The sequence below is a fragment of the Girardinichthys multiradiatus genome, chromosome 1, assembly GCF_021462225.1.
Source record: "Girardinichthys multiradiatus isolate DD_20200921_A chromosome 1, DD_fGirMul_XY1, whole genome shotgun sequence".
In the NCBI taxonomy this organism is placed as follows: domain Eukaryota; kingdom Metazoa; phylum Chordata; class Actinopteri; order Cyprinodontiformes; family Goodeidae; genus Girardinichthys; species Girardinichthys multiradiatus.
The window spans coordinates 11,554,729-11,572,383 of record NC_061794.1 but is presented as its reverse complement, the minus strand read 5'-3'; the positions used below and the strand labels follow the sequence as shown (position 1 = coordinate 11,572,383).

At 38.4% G+C, this 17,655-nt stretch overlaps 1 protein-coding gene across 1 annotated transcript in view; it reads right to left on the bottom strand.

Moving 5' to 3' along the window:
* The window catches only part of ctnnbl1 (catenin, beta like 1), a 94,473-nt gene that overhangs the window by 25,089 nt on the left and 51,729 nt on the right, over nt 1-17,655 (bottom strand). Inside the window, exons 12-13 of the mRNA XM_047362895.1 lie at nt 12,346-12,443; nt 8,301-8,381 (exon numbers count right to left, since the gene is read on the bottom strand). Of these exons, the coding sequence (XP_047218851.1) occupies nt 8,301-8,381; nt 12,346-12,443 (179 nt within the window). The remainder of the gene's footprint in view (nt 1-8,300; nt 8,382-12,345; nt 12,444-17,655) is intronic.

The window sequence follows — 17,655 nt, the reverse complement described above, 5'->3', positions numbered from 1 at the left end:
AAAGTTTGCATCTTTAGACTGTGCCTAAGAGTGAACACTGTGCAAGCTCCATTAAAATCCAAAACATGAATGGACTGGTTGAAGAGCAAGAGGTTTGAAAACAAGGAAAGATGGAAGACTTTTTATGAATGAAAGCAAAACAACATCGATGTTGAAGAGATGGTGATAAAGCTGCAACAACAAAAACATGAACAGATGCACCTATTATTCTTAGGAATAACTATATATAGCCCATCTAGGTATGACACCAAAATCAAACAAATGCTCTGTTTTAACTATTGGCAAACCTAATCTAGGCCATTTCCACTGTACTGCTACAAGAATGAACAACCACCCAAATGTCTAACTAGTGGGAAAGCATACAGTGGCATTTTATCGTATTAAGGTCTGCCTGAGACAAGTTTTGCTGAGTTTCCCCAATCTCAGATGAGTTTTTAGCAACAAACAGAAAACAGATGAAGGTTTAGGAGGGGGAAATGTGAAGACAACTGAAGGAGGATAGAGAGAGAAATTTGAAAGACGATTTATACATTGGATCAAACTCACTGAAGTTGGTATGGAAAACGAAAAGGGCACATAAGAAATGAAGAGGAGGATATTAGAAGACAAGAAATATTAAAGAAAGAAATGAGTCGGGGAAGACTGGGAAATAAAACAGACTTATGGCAAGAGGGAAAAGTAACTTGAAGGTAAAGGGAATGAGAAGGATAGAAGGAGGGAGGAGGAAGAGAGATACCAAGGTGGGAAGAAAATAAGCAGCTTATTAAAGGCACTGGGGCTGGAGACGCAAAGAAAAAGCAGCAGCAGCTTTTCCTCCGCTATCCTCCTGAGAAATCTGGGGATAATATGTTGCAGAGGAAAAACATTTTGCTTACCGCCCCCTAAAAACAGGCTTAACTAGGGGAAACCAAAAAGGCAGGGCAGAGAAAGATAAAACGCTGCTGCTGACGGCAGCCGATTCAGGCTGAGGAGCGGGACAGAACTGGGTTAGCGTCTTTATCAGCTTATTTAAAGTAACGTGGCATTTGGTGGGGGCTTTGATTAACACCAACTTAAAATGTCATGCAGATGTTTCAGCATTTAACATGCATAGCAGGAAAGAAATCACGGCCTTCTGTCAAGTCGGCAGACAACACTGAATGATATGTTAAATAAATTATCTCAACACAATCAAGACTTGTAAATGTTTTATGAAGTTAACTGATAAAGTAGGGCAATGTAAAACCCTAACTGGAGTAAAACGTTGAGATTAATGCTTTGCAAAATCACATGTGTGTAATTTACTTGAATGCCAACATGGCAAGATCAGAAAGATTCCACTTTCTAAGTTTAATGAAAAGAAGCCTTACCAATGTGTGCTCTATGCTCTGCATATTATACTAAGGTAAAATACCTTCAATATAGTAGTAATTCTGAAATTAAAACATACATATATATACATGCATATACATATATATACACATATACATATATACATAAAGATATACACTCACCGGCCACTTTATTAGGTACACTTTGCTAGTACTGGGTTGGAACCCCTTTTGCCGTCAGAACTGCCTTAATCCCAGGGGTGGAGAATCCAGGTCCAGAAAGTAAAAAGCCTGTACAGAGATTAGTCCCAACCATTTAAATTTCTATCTCCACAACATAGACAGGGACTAATCACCTGGTTAAGTGAACAGGATGAAGGAAAACTAGGCAGGCTTTTTACTTTCTGGACCTGGATTCTCCACCCCTGCTCAATCCTTGGTGGCATAGATTCAACAAGGTACTGGAAACATTCCTCTGAGAGTTTGGTCCATATTGACATGATAGCATCACACAGATGCTGCAGATTTGTCAGCTGCACATCCATGATGCGAATCTCCCGTTCCACCACATCCCAAAGGTGCTCTATTGGATTGAGATCTGGTGACTGTGGAGGCCAGTTGAGTCCATTGAACTCATTGTCATGTTCAAGAATCCAGTCTGAGATGATTCCTGCTTTATGACATGGCGCGTTATCCTGCTGTAAGGAACCATCAGAAGATGGGTACACTGTGGTCATAAAGGGATGGACATGGTCAGCAACAATACTCAGGTAGGCTGTGGCTACCATCCGAATGTCGCAGCAGAAATCCAGACTCATCAGACCAGGCAACGTTTTTCCAATCTTCTATTGTCCAATTTTGGTGAGCCTGTGTGAATTGTAGCCTCAGTTTCCTGTTCTTAGCTGACAGGAGTGGCACCCGGTGTGGTCTTCTGCTGCTGTAGCCCATCTGCCTCAAGGTTCAACGTGTTGTGGGTTCAGAGATCCTCTTCTGCATGACTTTGTTGTAACAAGTGGTTATTTGAGTTACTGTTGCCTTTCTATCAGCTCGAACCAGTCTGGCCATTCTCCTCTGACCTCTGGCATCAACAAGGCATCAACAGAACTGCCGCTCACTGGATATTTTCTCTTTTTCAGACCATTCTCTGTAAACCCTAGAGATGGTAGTGCGTGAAAATCCCAGTAGATCAGAAGTCTCTGAAATACTCAGACCAGCCTGTCGGGCACCAACAACCATGCCACGTTCAAAGTCACTTAAATCACCTTTCTTCCTGTTAGATAAATGTACATACATTACTCAGTTTTCATTCTACATTACTTATTTACTATCTAGATGTGCTGTTTATATTACTGATTGAGAATGGTTGTTATCTCCTTATATGCATAGAGGAATATGATGTTGCAACATGAGCACAGGATGTGAGAACAGTCTGTTTTCACATAAAGATAAACTCCCTCAGCAGTTGAAATCTCATGTAACTAGGGCGTTCCTTTTCTAATAAAAGCATGAAGAGCGGAGACTGTCTTCAGAGTGTGTTTGGAGGATTGTAACTGAGACAGTCTCCGGGACACTCTCCTTGCAAGTTAAAACAAACTAACTTCTCTGTGTCTTTCTTTGTGCAGATGTTGTAATGAGTGTTGGGGTTTAAACCTAACACTTCCCCATTCTGATGATCGGTTTGAACTGCAGCAGATCGTCTTGACCACGTCTACATGCCTAAATGAGTTGCCTAATTGAGTTGCTGCCATGTGATTGGGTGATTGGAAATTTGCATTAACAAGCAGTTGGACAGGTGCACCTAAGAAAGTGGCCGGTGAGTGTATATACATATATAGATAGTTTTTCTTTGATTATTTTTTCTCAAGAAACTGAAGCTGGATCCCACTTGTCTGTGTGGCTAATATATTTCTTCATTTCTAGATTTTGCTTTTATTTTTCATGTTCCAACCACAAACGTCAACGTATTTTAAAGTATATCATCATAAACACCAAGGAATGCAGCAGACAGGTTTAATGTTGGGTTAGGTTGAAAGACAATAGCTCAAGCCTTGGATATCTCCCAGCTGACTTTTAAATTCAACAATTAAAAAAAAAGCATGGAATGATTGCAAACCATGACATGGCCGCTAAACTGACAAGCGGGACAAGGGGAGCATTAATAAGAGAACCATAAAAGAGGCTCTTGGTAACTGGAGAAGCTGCAGAAACCCACATCTCAAATGGGATAATCTGCCAACAAAATAACTAGAAGTTGTGCACAAATATCAGGCAATTATGGAAAGGTCTCAAGAAGAAAGCCATTGTTAACAGAAAGTCATAAAAAGTCCAGTTTGCAGCTTCACTAACCATGTTGGGGCGATAGCAAACATGTGCAAGACAGTAGTCTGGTCAGATGAGACCAAAATGCAACTTTTTGGCCTACATGCAAACCCCTGTGTGGCAGACAACTGCACATCATTGTGAGCATGTCTTCCTCAGAGTGAAACATGGTGGTGGCAGCATTATGCTGCAGGGAAGCTTTCTTCAATAGGGAGAGAGAAGTAGGTTCGAGCTGACAAGAAGTTGGGTGGAGCTAAATATTGGGCAATCCTGGAAGGAAAACCCTTTTGGAGGCTGCAGAAGACTATAGACTGGGGCAGAAGTTCACCTTCCAGTGTGAGAGCAATCCTAAACATTCCGGCAGAGCTACAATGGAATGGTTTAAGATCAAAGCATATTCATTTGTTAGAATGGTCCAGTCTATGTCTAAACGAGAATCCATTTAAAACAATAATCTCAATTCAATTCAGTTTTATTTATATAGCGCCAATTCACAACACGTCGCCTCAAGGCACTTTACAAAGTCAATTCAATCAAATCATACAGATTTCAAGTCAGGTACATACATTCCAATTTTTCCAAAGTATCGAACTGTGCAGTCAGATTCAGTTCATTATTCAAATTGGTTAAGAGTTTTTCAATCTAAGGAAACCCAGCAGATTGCATGGAGTCTGTGACTTGCAGCATTTACTCCTCCTGGATGAGCATGTAGCGACAGTGGGCAGTCGCTTACGCTGACTTTGTAGCAATCCCTCATACTGAGTATGCATTTAGCAACAGTGGAGAAGAAAACTCCATTTTCAATCTAATCTGAATGCGCTAAAAAACTTTTGCAAAGAAGAATAATCTAAAATTTCCATCTGTAGATGGGAAACACTGATAGAGACGCACATCAAAAGACTTGCAGCTATAGTGGCAGCAAAGGTGGTCATTCCCAAACTACTGACTCAGGAGGTCGAATACAAACACACACCCTGGTTTTCAGATTTGTAAAAACAACTTTGTGATAGACCAACTTTGTGTTAGTGTTGGAGTCATCCATTTTGGGTACACAGTTGAACATGCGCAGCTCAACAGACAGCGCAGCTCTGACGTCACCCGGGATAATAAAACCCGCGGAAAACAACTTTCGTGGCCATTTCCAGCGTGTCTTACGGGAAGACGCAACGGAGGCGCATATCTAGAGAGACAAAAGCTCACAGGCGAACTTTTTCTCCACAAGGCCATTCTCGGAAGAGATTGAAAACTGGAATTCTGCCTGATACAAGAAGGTCAGAATATTCATATGCCGATCGAAGACCACGCAGGTGAAAAACCCACAGAGGTTTTATTTCCAAGGAGATGAGTTTCCTCCTTGTTGGTTCAGTCGACTAAACTGTTCTTCATATTTTCCCCACTTGGACGAATGAGAAGTTTACCTTTTTTTTTTTCTTGAGGTGATCACGGACGCGTAATCGCCACCCCCCCACCCCGTTTTTCTTCAGACCTGACCCATCCTCAACTGGTGGAGAGAAGAAATCAATGTCAGTGTAATTGTGTTCTTTTTATATTTAATTGGATAGGTGCATTTAGAGGTCTGGGGAGGATGAGGCATAGTTAAGCTGATTTAGAATCACCAGTAGTTAATCCAAGGTATCAACTTGTTGCATGCAATACTGATTGAAGTGTTTTATGCTGAGCTGTGTTTTGATTTGTTGTGCAAGCGCTGCTGAGTTGTGCGTGTTCATGTTTTTGTCCAGCTGATCCCAAATCAGCCAGGAGTTAGAAGTTGGACCTTTAAAGTTTCCATTCAAAGCAACTGTGGTCTGGGCCTGGCCTGGCCACTCCTTTGTTCCAGTTTTATTACTGGAGTTTTTCCACTGTGTTCCCACCTCAGAGTTTTATTACTCTTTGTTTGAGATTTGGGGCGATCAGCTGCTAGAGGCTAAAGGGGCGTGACCCCACCGTTTTAACAGCTGATCGCTGCAATCGAGACATCAGCACACCAGGATGACTTCTCTTTCTAAGTTAACCCAAATTGCACATGTTGTCCATAAAACTGCTGGTTTGATCTTCATAGACATTAAATGCACATATATTTTTCTTTTATAATTATTGTTAGGTAGTCATTTTTATTCCCTTTGTGTAGAATAGTGCTTGTTAGTTAGGTGAAGGTTTTTGGACCAGAATAATGGTATATCAGGATTATTTGGCTTCAATAAATCTTCATATATATAATTAAGAGAAGCGTTTGTGTTTATTTCGTGCAAGAGTGATTTATCTGTCAAAACAAGGTCGAAGATCCCCCACCTTCGGTGAAGCGGTTGAATAAACAGTGACATTTTGTGGTTTTGGTTAATAATTTATGACTTGTTAATGATGGACAGCTAATTGTAATTATTAGGAGCTTTGAGCCCATAATCACAACACCAGAGGACATCTCTGATTTCTATTTGTAAGTAATGATTTTGTTTAAGAAATTATTTTCCTGAATTATGATTTTTAATTATAATTTTTGATAAATATTAATTAATCGATAATCATAATCCTTACATTAGTCTATCACATCCCAATAAAATTACACTGAAGTTTCTGTGTTATATTGCATCCACTGTCATCCAACAGTACCACGAGAATACACCTAAGTCAGAATTAACAAGCATCCAGCAGTGAGATTAAAAATAATGGCCAGCTACTCTGATGCCTATAAGTGCATCGTAAATGGAGTAAATTGTCTGTGAAAGAAGCCAAGAAAATTATTCGACTGATTTTAATCAAACAATATAAAGTTGCCAATAGATAATTAATGGGTCTCTTAAGGTTTTGACCTATATATTTTAGAGTCCATCAGGAACACCTACCAGATGCTCTCAGAATTAACAGAAAAATAGGTATTAAATAATGTATTCCCCCATGTTTCAACATTTGTATCAAATTGCCCTAAATGCAGAGCAACCCACCCGAACACCAAGGTTAAAATGTTTCGTGGCTCCACAGGGAAGTTAGCACACCCCTCTTCATCTTTGCTCCAAGTTTAAGGGCTCACCGAACACATTATTTTTATTATCTTCATAATAACCTCACTTTTCATAGTGCTAGTAGTTTACCAGCATTTCACTCTGCTGTTCAGCTTGGGTCACATTAATGAGATATTCGGAGTATTATCCAAAGTGTTTAAATTAAGTAAGGAGCAGAAATGTGTAACTGTGCTAGAAATGATAAAAATAAGTGCCTTGTGTCACTTTTTGCCTTCTGTGTGTCTGGCTCCCAGATTGGCTGTGAACTGGGGCAGTTTAGTAATGTGCTTTTAAAGATAGCTGCACACACGGACAATGCTTCTCTTCACCAGGTTATCGTGGAGACCCTCATTCACCATCCCGTAGGAGCAGGAGAGCGGTTGCGACAGAGGGAGATGGGGAGAGAGGAAAGTAAAAAAAAAAGGAGGAGGAGTAGAGGAGAATGTCAAACTGTCTGGCCTTTTCTAGGCAATCTTACCACACTGTCTGTCTGAGAAATTAATCTTGTCATCTTAAGATTGGACTCTCTTACTTATCTGTCTCCACCCACACCTCCTTCGACATTGCCATACCCTCTTTCACTCAAACTATATCACCTCTTTTCATTTTATTTCTCATTTTACCCACCTCCTCTTCAAGTATTTACAATGTTTCTGGGACTTTTTTCTTGTCTGTCTACATTATTGAAGACACCTTGTTTTTACACCAATATCCCCTGCCTGGCCTGCCATACCTCCACCAAGCTGTCTAACCCTGAGCTCCATGCATGAATGTACACCTGCAGAAACACTTATCAAACTTTGCATTCCTCTGTAAACTGCCATAAATACATGATGTTCAGATGGCTTTTGCTCTTTTTTCACACTGTTGAAAAGGAGCCAACATTTACTTATTTTATAACATTGTTAGCAGATAATATCTCAGCATCATAAGATTTCTAGGGCTTCAACTGAAATGAGGAAGAAAGTACTTAGAAAAGATGACATGGACATTTAACTTTTTGTCTACGTGCCCTGGAACGCTCACACAGCACATCACCCTGAACACACCATTCTCACAGTGAGGAACAGTGGTGGCAGCATCATGCTGTGGGGATGTTTTCCTTCAGCAATAGCAGGGGAGGTGGTCAGAGCTGATGGAAAGATGGTTGCAGCTAAATACAGGGTGATCTGGAGGAAATGTCCTAGAATTGGCCTAGTCAAAGTCAAGAACCAAAACCAATTGAAAAACGAATACTTTCCATTTAATTGAGCTTGAGATACTGAACGTGCAAAGAGGTATGAGACGTACCCAAAAAGACTTACAGCTTTGACTGCTCACTTCTCAGAATTGTTTTGTAAAAATGTTATTTATGCACAACTTTGTGTGTGTCTAGCGCAAAAAATGTTTTGTAATGCTACAAAATGTAAACGAGTTAAATGTGTAATAGAAACTGTAAGCTGTATGAGAAACAAAGAAAGTAAATCCGTAAAAAAAACAGCAAACTGTCTGAGCTTGTTTTCAGTGAGCAAACAAAAGCTTTATTCTTGTGCTTTTAATCTTCAAAGTAAAAGATTAATTTTTTCATGAATCCTTCACTTCAACAGGCTCAACATGAAAACAGTCACTGAAAGGTAATGGAAAAAAAAACAAATGAAGATCAATATGGAAAGAGGATAAATAGATGGATCCTTACATGTTTCTCCCCTTCGATCCTCTTATCAGCCTGTTGAACAGCCTCCAGGAACTTAAAATACAACTCCATCAGTCGATCCACCTGGAGATCCAATGAATCCAGAAATGAGGAGGAAAGATGACATAAGATTAGAAAGCAAAGTGAGGGTTTAAAATAACAAATACAGGAAAGAAAACCAGACAAAAAACACATACCGATTAATATAATTAATATAATAGTAATATATAAAAGTTTGGATGGCTAAATATTTTCTCTAACTAAATGAAGATAAAACTGAAAATCTTGTTTGTGCCAGAGAAACTCTGGGTCTTTAAGTTTGAGGTCGGGGGACTTTTTAAAAAAGCAACTAAAGATGTATCTTTTTTTCAACTGCTTTTGATTTACAAATTTCAATGTACTGATGTTTAATGAATTTTATTTTATTTTGTATAGAACTTTGTGATGATGTCCTAGAAAGCTGCTAAATAAAAAAAAGTCTTATTTGCTTAGTATCTGAGGAGAAATGCAAAGTGCACAACATAATCTAACAAAAGCGATTTACTGCTTCATGTATCATCAATATTTACTAACTCATTGTCCTCTTGGCCACAAAGCAGTTTGTTTATTACAAGAAGGTTTTATGAAAAGCTGAAATATACAGAACAAAAAAAATAACAGACATAACTCTTCAAACTGGATCCAAGGGTGTCATACGATCACGCGATCATATGCACTAAGTTAAGTACGAATGAATTGCTGTTTGTGTATCCGGTATTCATTCATGAATGGGCGTAATTAAGGTACAAGCGTATCTTGACTTTTCTCTCTGAGGTCTAAAGAAGCAAACTGTGTTCCAGAGAGTTCCTAGCAGAGACCCTGTCTCTACAACGCCGAGTGGAGCAGTTTTCCCAGTCTGAAGAAGGACAACGGGAGCGCATCACCGTGGCTACAGCAGTAACGTGCAGTTTGGTCGGCCGACAGAGCAAGCCGCCCCATTTGTCGTTTTATGACGTTTGGTTTTGTTTGTGTTGAAAACTCAGCCATCTTAGTGTTAGCAGACTATCTGTAAGCACGTGCTCAGTTTGTGTGTTCTCTGTGTTTTTATTTAAAGTTAAGACGATCTTTATTTAAAGAGTGATTTTAAACACAGAAGATTGGCCATAACGCGCCGTCCACGCTTATGCATTTTAACCCTTTTATTAATGGTATTTGAAAGGTATGTGTTTGATTCTGATGATAAGCTATACGCTTCTTTTGTTAGCTTTAACCGCTAACAGCTAAGAACTCGTGTTTGCCTGCTAAGATCATTTACCCAAAACGTTGTTAGTTTTCAATCCAGTAAAATAATATTTCCCAATAATATTTCCCTAAATATTATTTTACTAGACTTGATAACTAAGTAACACAATTAAGCCCATTTCTCAAAGATTTGTTTCTTATTCAAAATAATTTTTATTTAAATATTATTTTAATAAATAAAGGCAGCTAATTAAACACTGTTGAGAATTGGTCATCCAGAAGGTTGGTTTTATTCAGCAAATCATTCTTTAAAATATTATTTTATTAAAATAATATTTTATCTGATCTTGCATTGTGAATGGTTGTCTAAAGGTATACCAATTATTGCCCAAATTAGTTCCAAGATTAACTTAACTTAATTTCCAGATTCTTCAAGATAATAATTGGTTCTCAAACATAAACATTGCATGGTAATGTTGCATCACTCCTTTGGTCATGATTTCCAATCATCTTTAATCACCTTGTTTATATTGTACATAACTAATTAGTCTACATTATTCTTTAATTCTGCTTGGTAGTTTAGTTGGATTGTTTTAGCATAGTAAAGAGTTTGTTGATTGAAATATGTTTGACTTTGTGTTGACTTATATTTGTTAATAAATTCTTGTATTTTAAGAAATTGTGTGAATTAATTCTGTGTGTATGCAGAGTTTTGCTGTTCAATAATGTCAGAGCTCCGCTCATCCCTTTCTATTTTGTCCTAATACCATCGCCTTACTGGGCTGATATTCACAGGACAACCCTTAACAGACCTAAATATTATTGAATAAAATATTAAAATATTAATCTTAAATATATTCATATTCATAATCACAAAACAAATAATAGTCTTAAAATCTGACAGCCAAATCATTTCGTTACAGTGTTTTATTTGATCTCTCAACCATAGTAAAGGGATGCAGGTGTTAATGAAATTATATTAATTTAATCAAATTTTCAATTGAAACAGAGCATCAACAAGTTTGTCCGGGTCTGTTTATCTGCATAAGAGATACATGTAATGAAATGGGTGAAGGGGCAGCAGAGAGAAAGAAAATTTGTTATTTCGGAGAGGTTTTTAGTGAAACAGCAAGAACATATACAGTCATGGTCCTAAATGTTAGCACCCCTGAAATTTTTCAAGAAAATGAAGTATTTCTCACAGAAAAGGATTACAGTAACACATATTTTGCTATACACATTTATTCCCTTTGTGTGTATTGAAACTAAACCAAAAAACGGAGGAAAAAAGCAAATGGGACAGAATGTCACACCAAACTCCAAAAATGGGCTGGACAAAATTATTGGCACCCTTTCAAAATTGTGAATAAATAAGATTGTTCAAGCATGTGATACTCCTTTAAATTCACCTGGGGCAAGTAACAAGTGTGGGCAATATAAAAATCACACCTGAAAGCAGATAAAAAGGAGAGAAGTTCACTTAGTCTTTGAATTGTTTGTCTGTGTGTGCCACACTAAGCATGGACAACAGAAAGAGAAGAAGAGAACTGACTGAGGACTTGAGAACCAAAATTGTGGAAAAATATCAACAATCTCAAGGTTACAAGTCCATCTCCAGAGATATAGATTTGCCATTGTCCACAGTGCGCAACATTATCAAGACGTTTGCAACTCATGGCACTGTAGCTAATCTCCCTGGGCGTGGGCGGAAGAGAAAAATTGATGAAAAGTGTCAACACAGAATAGTCCGGATGGTGGATAAGCAGCCCCAAACAAGTTTCAAAGATATTCAAGTTGTCCTGCAGGCTCAGGGAGCATCAGTGTCAGCGCAAACTATCCGTCGACATTTAGATGAAATGAAACGCTATGGCAGGAGACCCAGGAGGACCCCACTGCTGACACAGAGACATAAGAAAGCAAGACTACATTTTGTCAAAATGAACTTGAGTACGCCACAAATACTTCTGGGAAGACATCTTGTGTCTACTGCTTACCGAAAACAGAATGAGGCCTACAAAGAAAAGAACACAGTACCTACAGTGAAATATGGTGGAGGTTCAATGATGTTTTGGGGTTGTTATGCTGCCTCTGGCACTGGGCACCTTGAATGTGTGCAAGGCATTGTGAATTCTGAGGATTACCAAAAGATATTGGGTCACACTGTACAGCCCAGTGTCAGAAAGCTGGGTTTGCAACAATGAACCCAAACATATGTCAAAAAGCAACCAGAAATGGATGGAAACCAAGCGCTGTAAAGTTCTGAAGTGGCCAGGAATGAGTCCAGATCTAAATCCCATTGAACACCTGTGGAGAGATCTTAATGTTGCTGTTGGGAAAAGGGGCCCTTCCAATAAGTGAGACCTGGAGCAGTTTGCAAAGGAAGAGTGGTCCAACATTCCAGCTGAGAGGTGAAAGAAGTTTATTGATGGTTATAGGAAGCGACTGATTTCAGTTATTTTTTTCCAAAGGGTGTGCAACCAAATATTAAGTTAAGGGTGCCAATAATTTTGTCCAGCCCATTTTTGGAGTTTGGTGTGACATTCTGCCCAATTTTCTTTTTTTCCTACCTGTTTTGGTTTAGTTTCAATACACACAAAGGGAATAAACATGTGTATAGCAAAATATGTGTTACTGTAATCCTTTTCTGTGAGAAATACTTCATTTTCTTGAACAATTTCAGGGGTGACAACATGTAGGGCCATGACTGCAAATAAGTAGCTTAGACCTACTGCAACCTGTTTTCAATTATTAGCAGTGAATATAAAAGAAATACGAAGCAGGAACGAAGAAAAAAAAAAACATCAAAAGGAACGATAGAAAAACCAACCTTTTCACAGTCGTTTTCTGTAAACTTGTTGAGTAGTCTGGTTCTCTGCTGGGACTTGAGGTTTCTCAGCATGGAACCGATGACAGAGCAGACGTGTTCTGAGGATGAGTTCAAAGTAAAGCTGTTAGTTACAAAACAGTGTCTCAAATCCTGCCAAAGGTGCATATTATTGTAGGCTAATTACATTTACACTACCAGTCAAACGTTTGGACACACTTTCTCTTTCAGAGCTCACAGCATACAAGTACTTGAATTTTAATTGACATACACTATATTGCCAAAAGTATTGAATCCCATGACCAAATCAATGAATTCTGGTGTACCAATAACTTCCATGGTTGCAGGTGTATAAAGTTTGGTGTGAAGAAGCTTGACTGGCCTGCACAGTCTTGACTTTAACCTTCTTAAACACCTTTGAGATGAATTAAAGCAGAGGCTGCAATTCAGGTTTTCTCATCTAACTATAAACACACTCCTAAACCTTGTGGAAGATGTTTACAGAATAGTTAGTAGCTACTGCTGGCAACTGTGGATCCATCAACAAACTGGACCTTATAGATTAAGAACAGGATGTCATCAAAGGTCATGTACATGTAAAAGTAGACAGGCAAATACTTTTGGCAACACAGTGTATGTTATCAGTCAAAGCCCTCAGAAACAGCAACCTGATTAAAAAAAAAAAAAAAACGCCAGCTTGGAACAAAAGGAGAAGAAAATGTAAATTACATTTCAAAATCAATTTTCATTTCAGAGCCTGCTGGAACATGTGTAACAGTTTTGGCCAAAGCTGAATGAGGTTTCTCACAGTGATGGAAATTTGCCTGTGGCAGCTTTGGGGCCATTTAGTGAGCAGAAGATCTGCAGACATGTTAATTGACTAAATTAGCAACACAAACATAATGAAACCCCTTGTTACTCATGCTTTGTGAGAAGGATCATGTTCACATCTCTTCTTAGTCACAGGCTCCAAGAGCAGGTGGCCGTCATAGCACAATATTTCTCCAAGATATTGAATGAAATGCAGTGTATACACAGGAGGGGGCCCAGGATGACATTGTAAAAATCTCTGGATATATACAAAGCGAAGGCAGAAAAATGTAATTGGACTTTATCAACAAGAGGTCAATATTCTCTCTCAATGGGGCTTTTCAGTTGCCAAGCAACAGGAGTGCAGGAATCAATCCAATTTCTGCATTTTAAAAGGGCTCTTGTTTGCTGTCAGCTTCCTTTGTCCAATCCCCCTATGACCCACAGTGTCTTTACTCACAAGACATGAGCGCCAAGAAAACTAAAGACTGTATCACCTGCCACCATCAGTTGCTTCAGAAGGCACATATATCCATCAAGAGTTACAGCATGAGCAGAAATAGCCCAGAAAATGCACTGGAACAACATACAGCACAGCGGTCAGGCTGATTTAAAAGCACAGACTTGAGAAGAAAAGAAAAAAAAAACATCAGAAAAAGCTCACATAATGGGCCACTGCGGATACATTCATCAGGCAGAAGCCTACAACTTTGTGGAAGTCATCTGAAATCTAATGATGAAGCCCACAGATTTCAGATATGTATCTTTAATATGTGTGAAAACATCAAAATATTGGAGAATAAATAAGCAACAAGACCTCTAATACCAAGCATGATACTTGCTATTATTGGAGATGCACCAATAAATCAGCTGGAGGACGGAACAGGCCAATTCTACGCCTGATTGGCAGTAAACGCACCATATCTAATTACTAACAGGAAGCGCCGAGAACACTCTTCAGTGTAGAAGTTGCTACTGAATGAAAAAAGTTAGCCTTTTCCAGTATCACCGGGGTGTTTACAAAACAAATCAGCAAGCACAAGAGTTGTGAGCATTGATTGTTCATTCAGGCTGTTACTTTTAAGCTAGGGCTCAGACTTCATCAAAAACCAGGAGGCTAAATGTTGGCCTGGCTTATCCCTTTGCAGACCCTGATCCTATCTGTTGAAGAACATCCTGGATTAGGAACAGCTTGCAATCGTTTGGAAATCTTACAGTTAAGCAGTGACGCTACTTTTTACAGCTAGAAATCCTAACCATGCTAATCGCTTCTATAAGTCACTAAAGACACTTTAAAATGGCAACTCTGTAATCATTTTATTATTGTTTGCTTTATCAGTGAAATCCTGTTTAAATGCAGATATGCAACACCAAGAGGCCTCTTTCTCACACGTTTGTTTCAAGATAACGACTATTGATGACAGAAAGGGTGCTTAAAGAAATTATGATGGCCATATAGTTTGTAAAAAAAAACAACTCACATGTGGGGCATGTGAAGCTGTTTATAATATTCCATCTCTTCCATATGGGCTTATTTTCTGCGAGGTTTAGTCTGTTTCCCGCTATAAGCTTTAATTTAAGATTTTAAAGATTTAAGCTGTTTGATTGGAAAGATTTGAAGCCACAGATTTAGTTGGAGTAGGATCAATCAGAGATTTATTGACTCACGTTGCCAATGCTTTTATTGAAGCCTAATTGAATTTATGAAGAATCCTGTAGTTTTTGGTTGTTGTTAACATAATAAATGTGACAGAGATATCTGTAAATATAAAAGCCAACTTAACGCAATTACAGTACATCTCATTTACTCCATTCAAAATAAGTAGTGAATGTAGCTAAAAGACAAGACTTAATTTATATTAAGGTAGTGTGGTTGTTCAGGTAATTATGGCGTAATATGCTACATTAGATGTTGCACTTAGATAAAAAAATGCAGAGAATTGAAGCCTAAACAAATGCTGGAAACTTGCAGCAGCTCGGTAGTATCTTAAACTTGAAAAAATAAATTAAATTAAATACCGCTCCGGCTAATATTATCTACTTTGCATAAAAAAAAAAATTAAAGGGCACGGTGCATGGTGCAGAGGTAGAGTGTGTGTCCTACATGCAGGGGCAATAGTCCTCAGCGCAGCCATCTGGGGTTCAATTCCCAACTCGATTACCTTTGCTGCATGCCTTCTCACCTTCTCTCTCTGCCCATTTCCTGTCTAAATAATACAAATAAACCCACTAGTGCCAAAAAAAAAACCTTTAAAAAAGAGGATGATGAATTGTATTGACCAGAGAGCAGCAATGGTAGGGTTTCCTTTGATAGATTTTTTTGACAGGTCAAAGATTAAATAGTTGGTTTTTTTTTTTTCCTAATCTTTTAATGTATCAAGTCTGAATTCTCACCATTTAGGTAGATAAAGGCACCAACAAACAGCATGTCCTTTGGAACACATTTTTGAGTTTATTAAATAGCAGATAGGCAGCGGCCCCTCCATGAACCTGTTAGGATAAAGCTGGTATGTATGGATGTAAGTGTGTGTGTCTGTATGTCGGTGTGTGTGTGTGTGTGTGTGTATGCGTTCATGTGTGGATGGATGGATGGAGGACTGGTTTGATCTATGGTAACTGTCCCGGTAACCAGAGGACAGTAAAAATTCTTAATCCCAAGAACATCTCAGATATTGTTCAGATAGGGTTTTTTTCACTTAACAGATAAACCAGCAAGACAGGAAAAGGATGATTTGGTTGCAAATCAGGTTAGTCTGGTGAAAGGGTCCCTTATTTTATTGTAGAACACGTTCCTTCTTGTACAAAGGGACAAGGAGGCTGACTGCCATTTCCAAAAGGACACTACTTTATCAACTTGATCCAACTGGTAATTGATGTCACCACCCCCATGCCCTGCTCAAGGGGCTATTGATCGCTGGCTGTGGAACGATTCTCTCCAAAGACCTTAAAACTCTACAGAAACTGCTCCTTTGAGATTTGTGAAGCAGTGGAAGCATGATTGGGTTGCAGGTACCAAAGAGGGGGCAAAGCTAAATAAAACAGCTTCTTCATCTGTCTAAAGCAGACATCAGGTCAATACTTATTTCAAAAATGCTGCTTCACACTGAACTATTTAACAATAACACAAAACAAAGATTAACAATAAAATAGGTAATATTATAAAAGGAAAACCATCAACCACTAAATTTTTCTATAGTTTAAAGAGCGCTCACTGGTATCAAAGGAGATCAAGCAGAGCTAATTCAATTCAATGCCAAGACTAAAGCGAAAAAAATGGGTTTTCATCTTTATTAACAAGATGTCCAAACAAGTTCAAACTGGTTTGGAATAAATGGTAAGAGAGAAAAAGATAGTTGACGCAGATTACGTACAGCAATACAACAGATTTGAAAGCCCACCTAAGGTGGTGCCAGGGTGAATAAATGAATGCTAAATATTCACCAATTAAAACTGTAATGGATTTATGTATTGAATCAAAATATGGTATATAACAAAAGTGTCTATAAAAATCTTAGACCTGAAATTCTGATTTTTAACGAAATAATCTGTTTGAAAATGGCTAAACAGCAGAAGCTGAAGGGAACCCATTTCATTTGAAATGACAGGTTGCAATGCTGTATAAACTGTTGAATGGTTTTTTGATTACACTAAATATGATTCCCTCAAATGAATCTGTATAAAAATGGATCATCAAAGAGTTTAAATTATTAAATATGTTCAATCCAAACCTTTCCATTCACAAAATGAAAATATGCACATAAATATGAAACCACACAAGAAACTGCAGCTGGACTTTGTATGGTTTCACAAGGTGGAACAAATTGTGTCGATCTTCTCAGAGTATACTACCTATGTAAGTCTACAAAGCACTGAAAAACAAAATCTACCATTAATTATGGTGCAAGTGTCATATTTGTTGTGTATTAATATTTAAAAAGAAGAAATCTTGAGTCAAGCATTAACTGACAGTTTAGTCCTGAATGACAGAGGAGCAGACAGGTGGCCCTGATTCAACCCGAATCCCCTCTACCCTGGGGAGAGCAATCAGCCTCCCACTCCCATGGACTAGTCTTGTGAAGAGTCTGCATTCAGTGCCTGAAGAAGAAAGATTAAATTCTGGTTCTGATGTGCTGCGTTACTGTTTAAACTTGAATTACAACGACCAAAATCATCACATGTGGTGCTTTTGCCCTTGGGTACCAAATATTGCCCACAAGCATTTTCATAAACCTACATTTTGCTGAAAGTGCTTATTATTTACTCATGCCAGGTGACTATATGTTTTAATTATTATCATCTGTCATTTTTGAAAAATAAGATCCAGGTTTGCATAATAATGGCTCCAAATAGAAAATAATTCATTAAAGAGACGTTTAGTGTCAGTAATTATGAAGTTTGCAGTTGAGACATTTTGTCTACAGCAGTAATGAAAGTGCTGGAGACTCCAACCATCCATTGGCCAGTACAACATTTGGCTACCATGGAGACCAAACACAGGCTTGA